The sequence below is a fragment of the Leuciscus leuciscus genome (assembly GCF_965113295.1).
Source record: "Leuciscus leuciscus genome assembly, chromosome: 9".
NCBI lineage: Eukaryota > Metazoa > Chordata > Actinopteri > Cypriniformes > Leuciscidae > Leuciscus > Leuciscus leuciscus.
The window spans coordinates 12,435,256-12,458,662 of NC_138733.1; the positions used below are offsets into that span (position 1 = coordinate 12,435,256).

The 23,407-nt window shown below is 36.0% G+C and overlaps 1 protein-coding gene across 1 annotated transcript; it reads left to right on the forward strand.

The window, feature by feature from the left end:
• The first annotated feature begins 1,501 nt into the window (after positions 1–1,501).
• Positions 1,502–23,014, forward strand: prcp (prolylcarboxypeptidase (angiotensinase C)). The gene is made up of 10 exons (XM_082181206.1): positions 1,502–1,518; positions 1,710–2,000; positions 11,205–11,345; positions 12,262–12,363; positions 12,455–12,636; positions 13,273–13,424; positions 15,083–15,255; positions 19,016–19,183; positions 20,627–20,814; positions 21,702–23,014. The coding sequence occupies exons 2-10, from the start codon at positions 1,839–1,841 to the stop codon at positions 21,901–21,903; spliced, it is 1,470 nt and encodes a 489-aa protein (XP_082037332.1). The 5' UTR covers positions 1,502–1,518; positions 1,710–1,838; the 3' UTR covers positions 21,904–23,014.
• The last annotated feature ends 393 nt before the right edge of the window (positions 23,015–23,407 follow it).

The following is a 23,407-nucleotide window of genomic DNA, read 5'->3' on the forward strand; positions in this document are numbered from 1 at the left end:
AAGTTTGAAGTAGTTTTAACAGCTTTAAGTTTGAAGGTTTTACGTTTTAGTTTAGTAGATGTAAAAGCTAGAAATTTGGACATATGTAGATGGGAAAATTGGGGATGTATGTGTATATATATATATACACACACACATCCCTATATATATATATATATATATATTTATATTATGATTTATTATATGATTTTAACTTTAAGCTACGGTTATTACTTTCGTAAGGGGTGAGGAACAATAAGAAACTACAATAACCATGAGGCATCGCGCGGATCACGTGTTTACAATACGGAAGCACGTTGTATCGTTAAAGGGACACTTCACCCATTTGCATTAAGCTTTGTATTGTTAGAAACCCAGTCATATATTATAATAAACGTGGATTTTTCATTAATTTTTCCCTGAGATGGGAGAAATAAGGATTTAAGTGTTTTACTTCCTGCTTATTATGACGTAAAAATCATCATTTTGCGTCATAATAAGCAGGAAGTCACATTTCATTGAAAAGTGTAGAGACTACAAACACTAGCTCCTCATTATTCCAGGGGGCGGGACCCGCTCACGCTACAGGCCTATTACAGATCAGTGGGTGGGACTTCACTTTCTGAAACTAAAAGCAATATCCTCCATCTTGTTTGGAAGCTAAGCTAACAGGCACTGTGGAGCAAGCTGTGAAGATATGACAATAGCGGAGGGTAACGTTACTCAATATGATGTAGAAGAAGAGGATTTCGGAAGTCTGATGCTCGAATCAGGTGTTTGTGGCTACCTTTACAAGCCGCATAGCGAAGAGCAGCCGAGGCAGAAGACCTGCCTGTCGCGGACGAGAAGCCCAGACTGGCTCGAGCTGGGGGCGGACTGGTGGCGCCGGTGATCTCACTATGCAACTACGAACCGCTACGAACACAGAGATAGAGTCCGTCTGCTGCAAAGCATTTAAACGATGCCAATTTCTCCTGGACGAAATCTCTGAATCACACGAGGACACGGACGTTTGTGTTGTGAACCATCCTAGTTTCGCACCGCATCTGACTGAACATCCCGGTAACGTAACCATGCAATAATTCACCACTTCGAAAGAAATACAAATGAGGAGTAATTCATTAATGAGTTCGCCAACTAACTAACGTTAGACATTTTGTGTGAAATGAATTTCAAGCTCCGGTGGTAGCTAGCCTTATGGACGGATGAGTGATTCATATGCGTCAGAGTCTCACTAGTAGCCTTGTTGTTTTCAACTGCGCTCTCTAACTGGTAGGCGCGGCTTGGGAGTGGCCTCCTAGGGCAGCGAAGCAAGTGCATTCTGGGAGTTGTTGTCTTTCATCCACATAAGCCAAAAATACATTTTCTGGCTTTTCTCAGTCTAGAAAGCTCCAAATTCAAAAATAATTTCACATTTCTTCTACATAAATGACCTATTTTAAATACACATTCATCTTTCCAGAGGTGAAGTATCCCTTTAAATGAAGTTAACAAAACATGCCGTTTATCGACAGAAACAATAGACATAATCCGCTTTCAGTGAGTACAGAGACATAAAGACACCCGTAATCACTAAACACACATGGTGAACAGATAGCAAGCTTACTGCATGCTCATTTTCTAAAATGCTCTGAAATGTGATCAATTTAAAACCTTAAAATCTACGGTATTATATAGCTATCTTTTAAGGCATTACATTGTATCCCTGTTTTTTATTTGTATTACTGTAGTTGAAAAGTTTGCGTCATGGAATAACAACAACGAGTCATTTGACACCCTTCCTCGTTCCGCGTATGCAAATGATCCATCGCTTGATATTTTCATATGACCTGTGACTGGACTCACTCATTCATTCAGCCATGAGACTGACCAGCACTGCTCTGCTCTTCCTCCTCTTCCTCCTCGTCCTCATCAGCTGTAATGCACTGGCTTTCAAACCGCAGCTCCTAGGCAGACACACCGTCCAAACCTTCTCTCATCACAGACCTCTCTCATACACAACTTTCTATTTTGATCAACAGGTAAGTAAGTGTCGAATTTCTTGCGTGTCTTACCTGACTGTTTATTTTTGGGCATAAGAAATTAAATTTAATAGGACTTAAATGCATGTCAAGAAATAACTTTGTTTACCTTGAGATCACTGATATAGTTTTTTTTTTTTTTTTTGGCAGATACCGGTTATTTTTATGTTATTTGTACACTAAATATGATTTCCCCCAGTAAAAGCTAATAATAATAATAAAAAAAACTAAAATAATAATTTTAAGACTAGGCCTACTATATAGAAACGTTAACGTAATATGCATTTTCATATATTATTTTGCAAACAACTTTCTGTTCTCATTTTAATAAATAAAATGGTATAAACAACAATACTAAATAATTATAACAATAACAATCAGTTGTTTTATTTGTATTATTATTATTATTATTATTATTATTATTTATACCACTTTATTTAGGCCTATGCAAAGTTTTTTGCGATCTCACATTTATTTTCATCTATTTTGTGTTATGTCTACCTGTTGCGCTTAAAATGTTTAATTTTCATTTCTTGCAAATAAATTACTGTATGCAGGTACAGTGATAAATATAGTGAGACCCAACCAAATATAGTGCATTTTATCAGTGCATTCAATAACCAATGAAGTACAAAAGAGTAAATATCGATATATAAAAAAATTTAAAAAACATTGTGAATGCATGACAGCTACACTGCAAATACATTTATAATGGTATGAGATCGGTTTCTTTTAATGTAAATATTAAAATATGAAATTATTTTAAATGATACCTATGAAAGTCAGTCTAAATGAGTGAGTCATTGAGTCATTAATTCAGCATTTGTTCAAACGGCTGATTCATTCAGGAGCGTCTTTATGAATCGAATCAGCGACTCTCCCGATTCATTCAAAAACACGGATTAATTCAGTAACGAACACTTCTGTGTTGCTCAGAGATGCACAATGCTTTCAATAATAATAATAACAAATATGTCTTGTTATTAATATTATTATCATTGTGTATACTATTTTATAGGTAATAGTATAGGTGTATAATATATTTATGTTAAAACATTAAATAAGTATATAAATCCAACCAAACAGTGCCATTTATCAATCCACTCAACAACCAATGAAGTACAAAAGAGTAAAAATCTATAGTGGTTACACTGATGACCGTCTTTCTCTAACTTTGGTCCTGTGTCTGAATCTCATGTGACGGTTTTGTGTGTTGTTCATTTATCATCGTTGTAAACCGTTGTCATTGCAGTCAGCTTGTGTCCGTCAGAAACTCTTGATAGATCACATCTTCTCCAGGCCTGATTCTGCAGCCCACAGCAGTTTTCTCTAGTGGTGGTGGCTGCTCATTAACTTACAACTGGGCTTCCTTTAAGGATTTCCTTTATTTAATGTGTGCATAATCTGTGCCGTTCTGCTCTGTATTGTGTCTGCAGGAAATTCCCTTTCCCTTGTGGCCCCCACAGAATAATAGCAGATCCTTTGCCCTTCTGGGATCGCTCATATGTTGGCAATCTGCCCGTTTTCTCTCGATTCAACTGAAAGAGAAATCTTGAAAGTCCCTTTATTTTGTATGTGTCAGTTCCTAATGGTGTTCTAACATGCTTTGACTAAAAAACACTGAGTGATTATTTTTAGCTATATAGTATATAATATATAGTAGTATGTATGGGTTGTATGATGCTGCCTGTTATTTAATCATTTACGTCTCAGAGACATTTAATCTCATTTTCAACCTGAAGAGTGGCTTAGCAGTTAATCTTTTACATGCTGTCCGTGTGAAAAGCTGACACAGGAAAAGCCTTGCGTCTAGTTTTAGACAAAAACAATCCTGTTATGCTGTACTCTGAGCCTAATTACTTCTTGACCTGGACACACCACAGCCAAGGCAATTGTTTCTCGGTGTCTGTTCAACTCATCCTCTGAGCCGTCAGGAAGATTAGGCCCGTTTCCTGGCTTTCTTGCTCCTCATTGTCTTTGGTTTTGTCCTTGTCAGCACTTAGCATGCCTTAAACGGTAGCCTTCAGATGTAGCGGCGCATACGAGACTGTTAAAATGAGGATCTACAAAGAAGACTGTAGAGGAAATGAAACATGGGTCTCAAGATCTTACATTCCCTCTGTGGTTCGTTTCACGTCCCCGCTCGAGTTGAGCTGTTTTAATTCTCTTTGTTGAGCGGTTGGACAGTTGTCGTGGGATATCATTTCAGCGTCTGTTGCTGGCTGTGGATGATGAAACGGAGAACACTGTTTGACAACCGAGAGCAAAGCTGTGTTCAAATTCATTACAGTACAAAAAACATTAATATGCACAATATTGACCAAAAAAAAAGGATAATACTTTAGGGTCCAATTCTCACTATTAACTACATATATGTGACTCTCTAGGCCACAAAACCAGTCACAAGGGTCAATTTTTTTAGATTTATACATCATATAACACTGATTAAATAAGTTTTCTATTGATGTATGGTTTGTTAGGACAGGACAATATTTGAAAATCTGGAATCTGAGGGTGCAAAAAATTGAAACATTTAGAAAATCTGCTTTAAAGTTGTCTATTTATGTTCACGATTGTGATGCATTTACTCACAAACATTTAAAAAATATATATATTTACAGTAGGAAATTTACTAAATATCTTCATGGAACATGATCTTTACTTAATATCCTAATGATTTTTCGATAATTTTGACCCATACAATGTATTGTTTTTGCCACAAATATACCATTGCGACTTATGACTGGTTTTGTTATCCAGCAGGGTCACATATATATTATACTAAAACATATTACTAGGATATATTGTCTGTTTAAAGCACATATTAATGCCTTATTCTGCATGACCATATTCTACATCCCTTAATTCCCTCAAATACTTGTTTGTCTGAAAACAATGCCACATCCATTCACATCTGTGTGATCAAGCAGTAAACCGCGGCTAATTTCCCATAGCCTGCAGAGAGACCATTGACGGCTCGACAGATCGCTGTAGAAAAATGAACTTGGAGAAGAGCGTTTTGCTAAATGTTTGCACTATATTGCATATTCATTGTATTTGACTTAACATGTTATTCAATATTCAATGTATATTTGAATAAATCCGTTTTATGACAGCCACCATTTAAATGTTTATATTATAATTGTCATTAAAATGTAAAATCAAAATTTCCTTATGTGTAATTTAAAACTAAGTAGCCTACAAATTAGTTAATTTTAACCTTTAAAGTTGGCATGAAATTAAAATTGACCGTATTTACTTTGTTAGTGCACATTTCCCAGCGGGAAAAAACAAGACACGCCCTCTATCCGGCTCATTCAGTGTACAGATACATCACAACCCTGAAGTAAAGTCGGTCACAACTTCCGGTTCACTGGAACTTTTAATATTATAATGATGTACCAAATGAGGTTCCCTGTATCGTTTACGCACATCCTGATTTTGCAGTTCCTGGGTCCTATAGTGTCAATAAGCGTTTTTTGTTTTTTACTTGAAGCAAATATTGTCTTTTCCCTTTATTTCCTTGTCAGAGTGCACCAGAATGCTTCATTTACATGTTAAGATCACAAACATTTTCAGTAACACTTTTTTCGGCTCCAATTCTCACTATTAGTTGCTTATTAGCATGCATATTACTAAGATTCACTGTTTATTAGTACTTATAAAGCACATATTAATGCCTTATTCTGCATGACGATATTCTACATCCCTTAATCCGTTCCAATACCTAAACTTAACAACTTTCTCACAAACTATTAATAAGAAGTAATTAGGACTTTATTGATGCAAAAGTCATTGTTAATAGTTAGACCCTAATCTAAAGTGCGACCAAATGTTCTTACATGGGAGGTTGAACCCCAGAACCTCAGATTTGATTATTAGCTTTATTAATATATTATCAGAACTTCTGTTGAGATTGAATACATAGTGCAAGAATGTTCATTTTGGGTGAACTTTCTCTTTAAAAGCTGTTTTAAGCTGTATCCACAGCTTTTCTCCAGATCAGGTTCTTATTAAAAGATGTAGACATGATAAAGTCAGTTACAAAACAAGCTATGTGACACTTCCACATTTTTAAATAGCAGATTGAATGACTCATTCCTCATTCCAGTGTTGTGCATTTGCTTTTAACGTTTCTAATAACCAGAAGGGGGCGCTGCATTTCTGAACCACAGTGAACAGTCCATCATGTGACCCATCTAACCACTGCAGACAAAATCACAGGCTGTTTTCAAGATATGAGTTTGTGGTCAGTTCTCAAATCTGCCATAGTAATTTAAAGCTTATGATAAAGGTGATATCACTGTACAAGTAATTTCACAACAGAATAAGGATATTTTATAATAAATTAAGCTACACTACCTTTCAAAAGTTTGGGGTCATTAACGTTTTTATTTAATTGAATTTTTTAAAGAAATGAATACATTTATTCAGCTAGGATTGCATTACATTGACAGTTAAGGCATTTATGATGTTACAAAATATTTCCATGTAAAATAAAGCTGTTCTTTTTAACTTTCTGAGTCCTGGAAAAATATATCACGTTTCTACAAAAATATTAAGCATGCACATCCGTTTTCAACAATAATCAGAAATGTTAATTGAGCATCAAATCAACATATTATAATGATTTCTGAAGGATTATGTGACACTGAAGACTGGAGTAATGATGCTGAAAATTCAGCTTTGATCACAGGAATAAATTACATTTGAAATTATATTAAAATAGAAAACCGTTATTTTAAATTGTAATAATATTGTACAACATTACTGCTTTTACTGTATTTTTAATCAAATAAATGGTGAGCATAAGGGCCTTTCAAAAACATTATAACAATCGCAGACACCAAACTTTTTAACAGTTGTGTATATTAATGTTAGTAATTTTAACACAAAATGTAAAAATGCTGATATTTTTATAATTAATTATAATAACATGTTATAAGGAAATACAAAACGTGCACAACAACCTTATCATTTACGTATTATTAATAGTATTATATTTATTTGATCTAATAAGCATGTACTGTCATGATAAGATACTGTTGAAATGAGTGAAAATGAACTGAATAGACTTATAAATGATGTAAAAAGTCCATTTTCTGGAGCTGGAGGCTTCAGATGTAACATCTTACACAGAAAATAAGTCACTGCAGTGTGTGAATATAGCTGACACTCGCTTGACCTGCAGCCAGGCTCTGACTGCTGTTGAATGAATGTAACTGTGAGTCCTTTTGCTGTCACTGGCTCATAAAATTTCTGCCTCTTTTGTTGCCAACGGGAGGAGAAAGAGGGTATTTACAAAAAAACAAAACACTAGAGAGAACATTCTTTATTAAGTGTTGGGTGGGATTCAAGAAGAGCGAGAACTGTAAAGAACTGCAGAATTGCAGCTCTGGGAACAAAATTTAACATTCTTTTTTTCTCCTTCCCTCAAACTTGGAGAATTTATGGAAATGTAGTGGACGAGCTCTGAACCGGATGAATGGATATCACAATTCTGCTGAAACCGGAACTAATGTGGCATCCCTGACGCTGGCACTGGATTTTAATACAAATTGAGGCTAATTATCCCTCCATCCTGCTCTGAGGTTTCACGCTCATAAATATGAGATGGCTGAACGCCAGAAGATTGAGAGGAACACCCAGGAATAAAGACAGTGTTGTATCGCTACTGTATGTTAAGCACAGGCATCCGTTAAAACTGGTTGTGGTTAAAAAAGCAGCAAACATTATTAAGCATTCGGTCCCACTTTATCAGGTTTTATATCAAAAAAAGAAAATTGTTAAGTACAGAGTACTTAATGTGATCATGTTGTTTTGCGAAACACTCGTGCTGCTTGAGGTGGGATATGGGTAAGGTTAGTGACATGTTTGGTGGTATTGTTAGGTTTAACGGTGGGTTAAGGTTAACCTTTTTTTAACCAGACAACTCACTTGAGAACTGCCGTTCTTAAGGATTAAGGGAAATGGGTTAAGGAGTAAGGGAAAGGTCAACAGTGTAATATACAGATACAGTGTAGTTACAGAAAATAATTACAGATGTAGTTTTATAAAACATGTACACAGTTGGCGTATTGTATTATTGGATTAATTGTTAGTTCATAAAGGCACTCAATACAGAGTGGGACCAAACATTTAATACCCTGATTTAGCACCAAATATGAAATTATTTTTTACTTATTTACCAATTTTCAATCTGCTTTATATTGTTACATTGTCAGTAGTATATGTAAATTAACAATGTTTACTCGTTCTCCATGTTACCTGGACCGAGAATTTCACATTTATTTGCCAGCGAAAGTCCTCCGGATGACACAAAATATTATACTTCCGCATATATACTTTTACTTCATTATACTTCCTGCATCCTTCGGAATGACAGAGGGTTATTAAAGAGAGAGTTCACCCTAAAAATGTTTATTCTGTCATCATTTACTCAAGCTGTTCCAAACCTGTATGAGTTTCTTTCTGCTGCTGAACACAAAAGAAGATATTTTGAAGAATGTTGGTGGCCAAACAGTTGATGGACCCCATTGACTTCCATAGTAGGAAAAAAAATACTATGGATATCAATTGGGTCCATCAACTGTTTAATTACCGACATTCCTTAAAATAAATGCAACAGCTTTTTGCTTCGGGAGGTTGAGCGGAAATGACTACGGCAGTTTCTTTATCTTTAGGTCATGTTCCAAGAACATTTAAACTGGCAGTTATAAAACCTCTCATTAAGAAACCACAATTAGATCATAATAACCTAGCAAATTATAGACCCATTTCAAATCTTCCATTTATGTCTAAAATATTAGAAAAAGTGGTGTCCGCTCAACTGGGCTCTTTCTTGCAACAAAATGATATCTATGAAAAGTTTCAGTCTGGATTCAGACCGCATCATAGCACTGAAACTGCGCTCGTTAAAATCACAAATGATTTACTTTTAGCTTCTGACCAAGGCTGTATCTCAATACTAGTTTTACTTGATCTTAGTGCTGCGCTCGATACTATAGATCACACAATACTCTTAGATCGACTACAAAATAATACTGGTGTTCAAGGACAAGCATTAAGCTGGTTCAAATCATACCTATCTGACCGCTACCATTTTGTCTATTTAAATGGAGAAAAATCGATCATAACTCCAGTAAACTATGGAGTGCCGCAGGGATCTGTGTTAGGCCCTCTGTTATTCTCAATATATATGATGCCACTTGGAAATATTATAAGGAAACATGGAATTAGTTTCCATTGTTATGCTGATGACACTCAAATATATATTTCATCACGGCCGGATGAAAACGCAAAATTTTCTAAATTGACAGATTGTGTTAAAAATATAAAAGATTGGATGACGCGTAATTTTCTTTTATTAAATCCAGACAAGACAGAGGTAATACTTATCGGTTCAAAAAACCGCCCACAAAACCTTGCACAATACAACTTTAACATCATAGGATGTCCTGTTACTTTATCCGCTACAGTAAAAGACCTGGGTGTTATACTCGATTGCAACCTGTCTTTTGAAAATCATATTTCATATGTTACAAAAACAGCCTTTTTCCACCTTAGAAACATTGCTAAGCTACGTAATATGCTATCAGTTTCTGATACAGAAAAGTTAGTTCATGCATTCATGATCTCGAGACTGGATTACTGTAATGCTTTATTAGCTGGTTGTCCTGCATCCTCAATAAACAAGCTACAGTTAGTCCAAAATGCCGCCGCTAGAGTTCTTACTAGATCAAGAAAATATGATCATATAACACCAATTTTATCATCACTGCATTGGTTACCTATAAAGTTCCGTATTAATTACAAGGTATTGCTACTGACTTATAAAGCCCTAAACGGCTTAGCTCCAGTCTATTTAACGGATCTTCTATCGCTCTATAATCCATCGCGCTCTTTAAGATCACTAAATTCAAGGCTTTTGGTCATACCTAGGATATCCAGAACCACCAAAGGAGGGAGAGAATTTTCACATTTGGCTCCAAAACTCTGGAATAGTCTTCCTGATACTGTTCGTTGCTCAGACTCGCTCTCCCAGTTTAAAACTAGATTAAAGTCGCATCTCTTCAGCCAGGCATTCATATAATATTTGTAATCTTACAGTTCAAACTACAATCCGGCCTCTAGCTCATAAATGCCAGAGGAGAACTGGCCCCCGACTGAGCCTGGGTTCTCCCAAGGTTTTTTTTTTCTCCATTAGGTCACCTGATGGAGTTTTAGGACACCATTAGGTCACTTGATGGAGTTTTTCGGTTCCTTGCCACTGTTGCCTTTGGCTTGCTCAGTTGGGGATATTTTGGGGATATTTAATTTAATTTTATCAATCAATAAATTCCACTTGAAACAAACCTTGTTGTATTATTTTAATTTAATACTGTGAAGCTGCTTTGATACAATCTGTATTGTGAAAAGCGCTATACAAATATACTTGACTTGACTTGACTTGACTTGACTTTCTTTCGGTTTTCCCCCTCCATTTGGTCTAAACACTGTGTTCGTGGTCATCTAGTTTGAAATGTTGACTACAAACACCAAGGTTTTTCAGATTTTCCGTTGCGGCATCTTTCCATATACACGAGTCTTTACAGTCTTTAATCTCTGCCTACAACACGCTGCTGGATCCTTCACTGGAAACCAAGAGTAACTCCCTCCCGCTAAACACAGGGAGTGGAATTCTCTTTGAAATCTTACACTGGAAACAATACAAGTCAAGTCAAGTCAAGTCAAGTTTATTTGTATAGCGCTTTTCACAATACAGATTGTATCAAAGCAGCTTCACAGTATTAAATTAAAATAATACACAGTAGGTATTCAAGTCAACATCATTATGACAAAACGTTTGCTAAGTAGTATTTCCTACTAAAGCAAGGCAGTATTTGACTATAGTAAGTGTATCCATAGCAGATTGGTGGGAGTGGATTATGCCCAGTGCATTATGGGCATTGGCCTTTTTCTTACTATTTGGCAAAAGGGATACTATTTTTCAATTCAGGTTGCATCAATTTCATAAACGTTTTCGCCTTTTTACTGTATAGGCAGCCAAGTTTTATTGAGCCCATTTTTCCAGTGGCAAAGTTGCATGGTGACATAATTTGCATGACAAATTTCATTAAATTAATATATCATTCAGGTTCTCTTTTTCCCTTAAAAAAAAACTAAAAGCAGTTATTTTTGTTAATGGCAGTTATTTTATTACAGATTGACCATTTTGCCTTTTTGGAGAATGGCACGTTCAAGCAGAGGTATCTTCTCAATGACCAGCACTGGCACAAGGAAGGAGGCCCGATCCTGTTTTACACGGGCAATGAAGGAGACATCACATGGTTCTGCAACAACACTGTAAATATGCACTTTTTGAATAGCTCTTAGATATGAAGAGATGGCAGAAAAACATTCTCTGTGATGTATGGGTTGTGTAGCTGACAAAACAGGGAGCTATTTTCTAAAGAAACAGTCATTATTCATGCATAGAGTGCAACAGCCAGGTTCTCGAAGTAAAAATCTCATTTATTTTCTCTATAGGGGATTTTTTTTAACAACAATTCATAAACCTTTAAAGACAGACCTACTGTGAGCTATGAGGTTGATAAGCGATGACATATGTTTTTGTTGAAGCCATCAACCCACATTATTTACACACATTTTTTTAAAATAATTTTGTTCAACAACACAATTCCTGGTGGAAAAACTACATTACCCATGATTCTGCAAAAAAATGCACCAAATTATGCCAATAGAACACTTTACACCTGCTCTCAAGCTCTCAGATTCCCTTCCCTCTTAAACTACTTACATATTTGTATTTGACATGTATGGCAAGCAATGCATATTTTGCATACAAATATTTATATGTAAAGTATATTGTTCTCTCTCTCTCTCTCTCTCTCTCTCTCTCTCTCTCTCTCTCTCTCTCTCTCTCGATCATGTCATTCACAGTGCTTCATGGGATTGTAGTTCTTTCCTTTATTAAAGTCATTGAGTATTCGAACAAGGATGCTGAAAAAATGGCGTTGCACTGTATTCTGTGTGGCAGATATTATGAACTTTAACATTAACGGCTGATGATAATAAAACGCAGTATTAGATGATCAGTATCAGCTTCATAGTTGCAGCATTGCGAAAAATACAAGTATAGGCAAGTCTGTGAAGCAGAAAATTTAAATATTATCATTCAGAGGAAAACTTGTAAAAGAATAAAATGCTAACACTTAGTCAGAACTGAAGCTCATTATATATACCCCTGCTTCTTCCCAAGGGTTTCATGTGGGATATTGCAGAAGAGCTGGGAGCCATGCTGGTTTTTGCTGAACATCGCTACTACGGAGAGTCCATGCCTTTCGGAGACGAGTCTTACAGCGTGAGTCAAGACCGTTGCTCATGTGGAGCAATAAGGGTCATTTAGCAAACACCATCCTTGACCTTCTGGACATGTCTTTCCTTTCCTCCAGAATGCAAAGTATCTGAACTACCTGACCTCAGAACAGGCTTTAGCTGACTTTGCAGTGCTCATCAAAGCACTGAAGCAAACCGTGCCTGGAGCTCAGGAGAGTGCCGTCATCGCCATCGGCGGATCCTACGGCGGGATGCTGGCGGCCTGGCTCAGGATGAAGTATCCCAGCGCAGTTGTAGGGTGAGGGTTTGCCTTCTTCATATTTAAATATGTTATTGTAATATATTGATATTAAATTAAGTTTCATGCAGAATAGTATTATATAGATATATTCTACACATACAATATATACCAGAATTTTTATAACAAATAATAATAAAAAAATATTTTGTATATGTACTATTTTAGGGTCAGTAAGAATCTTTTAAACGTTTTTGAAAGAAGTTTCTTCTGCTCACCAAGGCTGCATTATTTGATCAAAAATACAATAAAAACTGAATATTATTACTATTTAAAATAACTGTTTTCTATTCTTATGTATTTTAAAATGTAATTTATTCCTGTGATGGCAAAGCTGAATTTTCACCTGCCATTAATTTCCAACCCTGTATATATTAATATATGAAGGTATGAAGATGACATTGCAAATGTTAAACAGCTAGTGTAGTTTATATCTAAATGTGAAATATCAGTCTTTTGAAACCGCGTAAGTACAGTATGTGCATACTTAATGGGGTATCATGCCTAGAAACTTAATAATATCTTACATTTAGAAAGGCTTAAGTGTGGTGTGTAACCATGTGTTTAATTAAGAAAGTGATTTTTCTACTGTGAAATGGGATGGGATCAGTGATTGTGACCTTCTGATGTTTTCAGCGCTCTTGCCGCGTCCGCTCCCATCTGGCAGTTCATTGTGCCGTGTGAAGAGTTTTACAGAGTGGTCACCCATGACTTCACCATCAGTGGCACCAACTGCAGCAGCAACATCAGGAGGTCATGGGCCGCTATTGACAGGGTCTCAGCCACAGGTTGGTGAATGGGATTGCCATGCTGTGTAATTATCATGATCATGTAATGAGAGATGATGATGATGTTTGGCAGATCCTGGTACTCTGGTTACAAAGCACACATTTACAATGATAATCAATAACATGATCTTTTAGATTACTCTTTTTAGGACACCTAATATGATTACTTTTGACCTAAGTCTTAAGTATACCTAAGTATACAGAAAGGAAGATATTTCTTAAAATACTAATTTATTAGCAACACAAAGTGCTTTCTGGAAGCTTGTTTCCACCATGGAATAAAAATAAATACAAAAGGTAATTGCGACTTTTTTCCTTTACAACTCTGACTTTTTGCGTGTTTATATCTCACATTTCTGAGGAAAAAAAGTCTGAATTGGAGGGTATAAACTCGCAATTGTGAGAAAAGTTAGAATTGAGAGTTTAAAGAGTTTAGAGAGATTATCGCAAACTCACAATTCAGATTTATTGTCTTGCAATTGTGATTGAATATATCCCATAATTTGGATTTTTTTCTTGCAATTGTGAGACATAAACTCACAATTGCGAGTTATAAAGTATGAATTGTGAAAATTATATTTCAGGGAGCATTTACACGACACCGTTTTCAACTAAAAATGGAAAACGTTTTATGTGTTTTGGCTGTTCATTTACACAACTATGGCGTTTTCGGGGCCTGAAATCAATACCTTTGTAAACGTGTTTTGAAAACGATATCGTTATCGTCTCTGTGTAAACTACAAAAGCACGAATTTGTGAAAACGTTGACGTCATGTGTTACGTGTTCAGTCCATTGACATTGCCAACTACTGGCCTGGCATGCATAATACAGCAGTTTACGTTGTTTTTGCGGATCCATGTGAACAGGGATCTTTTTGAAAATGTTGTCATCTGTACACAAAAAAAACAAAGGAAAATTTTTCCGTATTAGTACATTATTATTTTGTAAATGTATCCTAAGTATTTCTACTTAAAAATGTCATGTTTTATTCAATGTGTTACTTGCCATTTTTTTGTAATTATTTGTGAATATTGTTTCTACAGCCATTTTTTCAGTGTACATTTTAGTTAATTTATTGTCATTTCCTGATAGGTAATCCATAAGGAATGATGAAAAAGTACCTGTAATGTTATTATATGTAATTAATGTCGGCATGAAATGGAAGTTATGATAGTTTTTTCTTCCCTGTTGTGACATGGTGACATCTTGAACAAGAAAAAAAGTAGGGTGGGGCTTGAGTTTGTCCATGAAGAATTGATTGGATGGTTGTGGTTTGCTATTGGTCGATTTCATGTGAGTGACAGGTTGCCCCGCCCTCATGCCAGTAAACACATCATCAGAGAAGAGATGTCACTGCAAGAGGGAGAAGTTATTTTGATTTAAAGATTACGAGGCACATGAATACAAAAAAAAAAAAATCATGATGTGTTCTGATTAAATCATTTATAATAAATACTGCAATGTTCCATAAAAAATAAAAAAAAATAAAAAAAAAATCTAGTGCTTCATTTTTGTTTTTGATTTCCTTATTTAGTCAAAAAAAAACAAAAAAACATTGTACTCCCATGTTCATTTGTGACTCTGTGGTTTTGTAAAGACTCTCTTTTTGAAGCATCTGTGTTTCCCTGGACTCATTTGATTAGTTTTTCTTTTGTAGGCGAGGGTCTGCAGTGGCTGTCTCAAGAGTTTGGACTGTGTGGTCCTTTAAAGTCTCAAGATGATGTGTTCGGCTTCAAGGGTTGGCTGCAGGAAACCTGGGTGAACTTAGCCATGGTGGATTATCCATACGAAGCCAACTTCCTTCAGCCACTCCCAGCCTGGCCTGTTAAGGTGCGATAAATTCCCTTTCAAGGTTTGGCTTACAGAACATGCTGTGGCACACACCTTCTGATAAAATGGATATTTTGAATGCACTGTAAGTTGATGTGGATGAAAGCGTGAGCCAAGTGCATACATGTAAAATATACCATTACAGAATCATTACCAAATATACTGTACTATGGTATTTATGTGATACATGTCCAAAGAAAATAGTTTTTACCATGGTAAAACAAAAAAAACAAACAAAAAAAAAAGAAGTATTTCTAGAACACTAGAACTGACCCTTTGCTAGGCCCCTCCCACTCTGGAATTAATATCTTTTTGACATAAATGGCATGATTCTTTGATTCATGATTCAGTAAAATGTGACTTACATGGTCGAAAATAAAGTATTACACACACACAAAAGTCATGAACAATAAAGTTATACTTCATCTGCTGGATTTCCCAGCTATTCGGTATGAATCACTCTCACTCTATGAATTCCTCATTAATGCTGACTCACCTCTCATAATAAGTCAGTTGTTGTACCCATCTACATCATTATGCAAATAGCTTCATTCATATTCATAATGCTTCTGTTTTCTTTCACCCTCAGAATTGAGCTTTTGTTCAGGTTTTTGTTTGTTTTTGGTTCGAGGGGTTTCTAACCAGAAAACATGTTTATTTTCAACACACAAGGCATCTGTGTTTTCATTCATTAAATCTATCTTACAAAGCAAACAGACAATAATTTACACTCTGCTCCTAAAGCTAGTGAACGGCCTACGAGAATTTAAAAAACAACCTGAATTGCTTTTTACTTCCATATTTGACGTATTTCAGAATGAAAGAGGATAGTCAACGAAAAAAAAAAGTTGGATTACACACAAGATGAAGCTGGACTTAATGCTACAGTAGCTCGCTAAAGCAGTGCCTAAATATATATTTGCCGACTGGTTAACAATATTCAATGACGACAGTGGAAAGGCAAGTAGAGGTGAATTGTGTTGGCCAGAATGAATTAAACAATCATGGCAGACCGAGATGAGATAAATGTCTCAAAATATACTTGGATTTCATTTAGTACTGAACAGTATTGTATCAAATAGTTCCCCCGTTTCAACCATTTAAAACTGAACTTTTTATTACCTAATATTTGTGTGTGGTGTGTATTTTTTTTATGCTTATTGGAATATTGCATATCACAACAAGCTCCTTTCAAACTTCTTTAATCGTCTCTCGTGTGCTTTTGTGTGTATTATGGATATCATGCTGAAATAATCGTTTTTTACCTATGAATTGTATTCATTTCATATTTAAATAAATACACTGAACTCGAGTCACAGAGATTAAAGCAGACCTCAACAAAGCTGTCTGTACTCGTCATGTCTGGTATAGACATCGTTTTGCATAGTGTCTGGCTGCCAGACGCGGTAGACAGTCGAGTTCAGGGAGCTCAGTAGGTTTGGAAACAGAGATACACATAGCAGTGGGAATTTGAATCACAAAAGCTTTTATTTTTGATGAAATAGTTTAGTCGTTTAATTATTTTAAAGAAGTTTTTAGGTACATTATCTTCTGTGCTTTTTTGTTGGTAACTGTAGCTTATTTCTAGCACATATGAATATGCAGAGTGCGTAGACTTGGTTTACTTTTGAGTATTTTTCTTTCTCTCCCCTTAAATCTGATAATGTATGCAACCCCTATGGGTGGTTAAAGCAGTTTAGGCAGCGGGTGCAAAGAGGAGGCTTTTTAATGACAAAGCTAATGTGATTATGTGAGTGACTGAGAGAAGGGGGTATTGAAGGCTTAGGAGTGGGAAATCTGTTGCTGGAGATGAATGTGTAAGCCTAATCCCATCTGAAAAGCAGAGAGAAGGTGCTTTGGACAGCCTCTGCTGTTTTTGTCATAGTATAAATCTTTGCTCGGACATGCGTGTAGCTTATCTCGCGCACAGACCACCACCTCTGAAGAAAAGGTTAGCAACAACCTTCTCAAACCTACTTTAAGTCAGACATGACAGATATCAGCACGTTAAATGTGATGTGTGTTAATGTGTGTGGCGTGCCGCAACTATCTCACGGTTTAATATATAGGGAGAACTATGAGTAAAGTTGCGGTCACATTTACTATTTCTCTGCAAAGTTTCACATTTGTAATCCAGTCATATCCATTGGAATCTGTGGGATTGGGGCCCGGTTTCACAGACAGGGTTTAGATTAAGCCAGAATTAGGCCTTAGATTAATAAGTGTATTTAATTAGCTTTTATAACCGTGCCTTAGAAAATAAAATTACTGGTGTGCATCTTGAGACAAAACAATGGCACTGATGTAGTTTAAGATCTGTCAGTCCAAGTAACTTTCAGTTAAAACGGCTCAAACATGCATTTTAGTCTGGGACTAGGCTTAAGCTTTGTCTGTGAAACTGGGGGTGGGAGTTTTAAACGAGGGCTATGGCGCTGCCATTGAGCCAGAAAGAGCGGTTATCATGTATATAGGTACAAAACAGCTTCACAAACAGTCCTTTCAACTATACAGTATCAATATTTCTGTTTTACAAATATTCAATTTATCACCGAAGCACTGGGATAAAAGTTTAAAGCTTGGATATCAACACTGATGTCTACGGAAGCAATCAAAATCCATCTGGAAGTAACTATGCCAGTAGGTGGCGACAAGTGACTTAAAAATGTATGCCATTGAATCATTCATTCAAGAGATTTGTTCAAAAATGCTGATTCACCCAGTTATTAAATAAGTATTTATAAGTGAGTCATTGAATCATTTATTCAAACCGATTAAAAACAAATTTAATTCGAATTAATTCAACATTTTAAAGAGACTTTTATGCCGATATGTTATTTTGTTTAGTTGTCTCATGTCTGTTCAGAATCGTGATCTCTATTTGAAACAACAACAAAAAACGTGCTTCTCTAATTTTCCAGAATTGTGCCACGATAATAATGCCAATAAACCAAATTTGTTTTTATTCAGGAAACTAGCTTTGCTATAACATTTAGCAAACATACAAATTGTTGCCTCACCATCACAGATGTTGAACTCAAGGTGAAAAAGGCCATAGGAGACTGTTTACATTAAGGTCGTGATGAAACGGAAGTAGCGACAGATCTTGTCTCTTCTGTATTGTGAGGAACATTCGAGTGTAACGGATTATCGAAAGATTTTTAGATGCTGGCATTACACTTAAAAATGTATGTGAACTTGCAGTAAATTTTGTAGGGACAGGGTGGACACAATGATTGTCTGAGATGTGTCAGTTGAGAGAAGTTTGATGATGGTGTAATGGCATTTTACATTAAACATACATGGATGTATTGTTCACAATAAGATCTATCACATGCCTTTTCAAAATGCTCTCTGTAGCGCCCCTTGTGGCAACACTAACAATTCAACAAATATTTGCATCAACATTTGCATCACTTAATAGCTTGATCTGTTTGTGAAGGTTTTTTCGTCTTTGAAAACGTTCTTACTACTTTGTTCCAGCTTGATGTTGATCAATTCCACACCAGTGGAATTCAATTTCACTCAATTTCACATGCAAATCAGATGATCCCACCGAAAATGCTGCATTGGGGATATTCACAGCAAGATTGTTTTAAAAGAACTAGAACAAATGGAACATCTTTGTACGGATAAAGCTTTTCTTGTTTGCAGATCGAAATTGTAATCTGCCCCTTTGTAAAGCAGAACCGTTGTCATCTCTTTGAACATAAAGCCAGCTGTTTGTTCTGTGATAATTTACATGTGTTTTTCTGATCCTCAGGTGGTCTGCAGGAATCTTCAGTTTGATACTGGCGTATCAGACAAGCAGCTGTTGAGTGGTATCTCTCAAGCTGTAAGAGTTTACTACAATTACACAGGAGATGCAGTCTGTCTCAACACCTCACAAACTGCTACTGGGGATCTGGGCATCCTGGGTTGGTTCTACCAGGTAAAATATTAAAATGTTTAAGATGGTCACATTTACTAATATAAGTAATTCCATTCTGTTTTATTTTGATTTGTTTCACAATGTTGACGAATTTTGATGCAGTTATTTTAATATCCATAGAAATTAATTATGGGAAGAAGCTGTTGAAAAAAAACCCACACACCATAAAATTTGTTTTTGAGCTGCATTCCAAGTCGTGTTAAGTCATATGACGTTTTGCGTGAGGAACAGACCAAATTTGTTATTCACAGAAAATATTTGTCTCTGCAATTGCTTAGAAGATGTTGGTGTGTTTGGACACACTTGGTCTGTTCTTCTCACAAAACTATCGTAGGACTTTAAAATATAACACATGAGCTGCACTAATTCTATGATAGGTGCATCCCAATTCATGTACTTATGCACTATTCACAATTTTCACACTGAAAATTCCAAAAAGAGAAAGTACACTTTAAATACGTGGATGATGCAATTAATTAACCGGAATAAAAATGTCAGACACTTCATGCACTCGACTGTGGCAGCTTTCCTTGCATAGTAGAGGGGGCGGAGCTATTAGATGTCAAATGACAAAATAACCTTATAAAATTCATACACTTGGAATTTGGGTTAGTGCATAGTGCAAACGTTCCCTGGTGCTATTTTGCAGTTTCAGAAAACAATTCCGCCACAGACCAAGAAAAACCTAGTCAGTGGCGCATTATTCAGATGCTATTTTAAGGGCTCATGCTCGGCCATAATGTAGCATGTGCACAACGCGCATACACTTTGCTTCTCTTATCTACACAGACGCAGGCAGCAGTTCCCATTTTTGCAAACCATACATACTTACAAGGAAAAATATTACCACACAAGGGAAATCATTGTGGTGTCCATGAAGATGTGAAAAAATAGGCATAAATCTAGCTTACACATTTACCCAAATTATTATACGCCTGTTTAACTGAAGCTAATTTGGGTGGGTTTCTTTTATTCCCATACAATGTCACTTCTCTGTCTTTTACGGCCCTGATGAGAACGTCAGTCTCCTCGGCTGTGAACCGCTCCTGGCGTGCACCTGGCAAATCCGCCGTTATAATAGCAAACCGCCATGGAACAAGCGCCTGCTTTTAAAGGGAATGTGAGATGCGTTTAGATTTGCGAGAACCGCCCACAAAGTTACTTGTGTTTCATGTTTGATATTTGCGTTTCAGATCGTTAAAATAGGGCCCATGGTGTGAATGGGCCTTTACATTTGCCAAAAATAGTTTTTTGTTGTTGTTGTTGTTGTTGTTGAAAAACAAACGAACAGCCCAGCCCAGATGAAAAAAAAGTAAAGAAAAAGTAAAGTAACACATTACTTTACATAAAAAGTAACTAACACAATTAGTTACTTTTTTAGAGAGAAAGACAATAATGTAATACATTACTTTTAAAAGTAACTTTCCCCAACATTTTGTGCAGAGCTGTACAGAGATGGTGATGCCAATGTGTACAGATGGCATCGTTGACATGTTTGAGCCAGAGCCATGGAACTTCCAGGCCTTCTCTGACATGTGCTACAACCAGTTTGGAGTGCGACCACGGGAAGACTGGGCAGAAATTGTATATGGTGGGAGAAACATCAGTGCTCACAGTAACATCATCTTCAGGTAGGACATCTTGTGTTTGTATAATATTGAGCATTGCCTTCACTTTCAGCTGAATGTTTACTTCAAACCATGATTAAATAGAGTTTTATGTTAGCATGTTGCTAAGCTAATGGTGCAAAAATACACAACTTAGACTAATAAAATAGTACATTTTATTGAACTGAACTTTTTTTATTGATACTTTTCAGTTTTGGATCAGTTTTTTGGACATGCACCCATCCAAATTTTTTTATGCTGATCTTGTTGCAATGTATAGAAGCTTATTTCCACAACAACAACAAGAACAAAACAACTATTTAACTTTATCTCACAAATGTGTGACCTTTTCTCTCTCTCAGATTTTAATGTTTATGTCTCACAATTCGGACGTTATAACCCACAATTGCGATTTTATATGACAATTCGGAGAAGAAAAGAGTCAGTATTGCAGGATATAAACTCGCAATTGCTTGAAATAAACCCAAAATTGCGAGTTTATTTAATTCGTTTTTTTAAAGTTTTTTTTTAAGTGTGAGGTATGAACTTTATTTCTCAGAATTGTAAGATATGAACTCACAATAGCAAGAACAATGTCTGAATTGAGAGCAACGATATCTTCTCTTAACTTTTTGAACCATTCTTTTGACTTTCTAACATGCAGTCAACACATTTCTAACATGCAGTCAAACGTGACACTCAACAAACCTAGCCAGTTCAGATATTTCATGTGTTCTAGCGCAAGCAAACCTGGTGCAACTAATGAAGCCCTTGATTAGTTGCATCAGGTGTGATATAGATAATATTCTATAATTGAAACATTTCATTTTTGTTCTTGTTTGGGTAATACACTATATTTGGTGATCCTATGAGACCTAAAGGTGTAACGTACTAAATGTATTATTTTTCAGTAATGGAAATCTTGATCCATGGATGAGCGGTGGAGTGACTAAGAGTCTTTCCAAATCTCTAATCGCCATTATGATTGATGGAGGTGCTCACCACCTCGATCTGCGCTACAACAACGAGTTTGACCCAGAGTCTGTTATCAAAACACGGGAGTTGGAAGTAAACTACTTCAAGCAGTGGATCAAATCGGCAGCTTTTGATTGAAAGTGAAAAGAGGACTTTAAGAATGACGAAATTAACCATTTTTGTTTGCTGTGTGCCAAAGTTAGTGGTCTCTTCTCCTCTCTTGGTACTTAAAATAGTTTTATTAGGGAGTGGATGGGAAGTTCTTCTTTTTTTGAGTGTGTGCAAGCCAAGATTTTGCCATTACAATTTTACATTTGTTGATATTTAGATTCTCTTGGACAAAATTGAGGAACGTAAAGTTTCAGAAAATACCAAATACAAAACCACTCAGGGTGTCTTTTGCCAAAGCCTAAAAGTTCAATTGTAGCAATAATAATCATTCATATTTGCTGTCAGCTTGGGTTTTTAACTGAAGTATTCTACATTTCAAAAGAATAGTTCACCAGAAATGAACATTCTCTCATTTATTCACCCTTGTGTTATTTTGAACTTGTATTACTTTCTTTCTTCAATGGGACTCAAAATGAAATTTTCTCTAGGAACAAACAAAGGGACAGCATAAAAAAGGACAAAAAAAAACATAAAAATATTCCACATGACTCTTGTATTATGTCTACATTTCCCAAATATGACGTGCTGTGATTTTTTTTATGAGATATGCAAAAACCAAACTTGAAATTTGAGTGAAAACCGATATACTGTTTGATATGTTTTTCTCACAAAGATTTTAAATATAGTCATGTTGGCAACATTTATGCTGGTTTTATGGTTATTTTTTGTTCTTTTTGGAGCTTTCTGTTGTATGAAAGACAGCAGCGTGAACATTCTTCAAACCCATTTGGTGAGCCACAGAAATAAAACCCATCATATTGGTTTGCAACGAGATTGTGAGTAAATGATAACAGAATTTTTTCTATTTTATGGGTAAACTATTCCTTTTATTAATTTGCAACATTATATTATAGGGCTAATTTCTACCATTCAGAAATCAAATAGTCACTGAAATTAGCTGGACCTAATACCAGTGATTAGTGTTATTTTCATTGTCCATACAAAATCACCACAAGTCTTCTGTTTTCTGAACAAACTGTTTACACTCTTGGTTTTTGGCACTGTTTGGCACTGTTTTTTTTTTTTATTGGAAATGATGCATGAACTTGATCCACAGAATAAATGCATATGAACGGAAGTAACCGTACCCGTCCCATTTCCTGTTCCACCACAAACGCTGCTCCAGTGTGATTTAATGAAAGCCTAAAGACAGAAAACGAGCAATAAAGTAGCTAGCGGGAGGCATGTGGTGTAAAACACAGAGATTGTGCCCCATGCCGGGACCTGCAGGACTCCACCAGACCTGTATTCACTCGCTGGCAGCTCCTGCTTCTCCAAATTGTGGTGCGTAGACATCATCTGCTCTTTGCTGAGCTGCCTCCTGCTAATATTATTATTAATATCACAGCCAGAGTGCAGAGAAGGTTGTTTTGTGGGGTTGGGGAAGGTCATGAGGAGGAATAGATGAGTGTGAGGTGATGGATGATGATTTTCACTTTGTTGCTCCCTGAAATATGAACAGTTCAGTGTT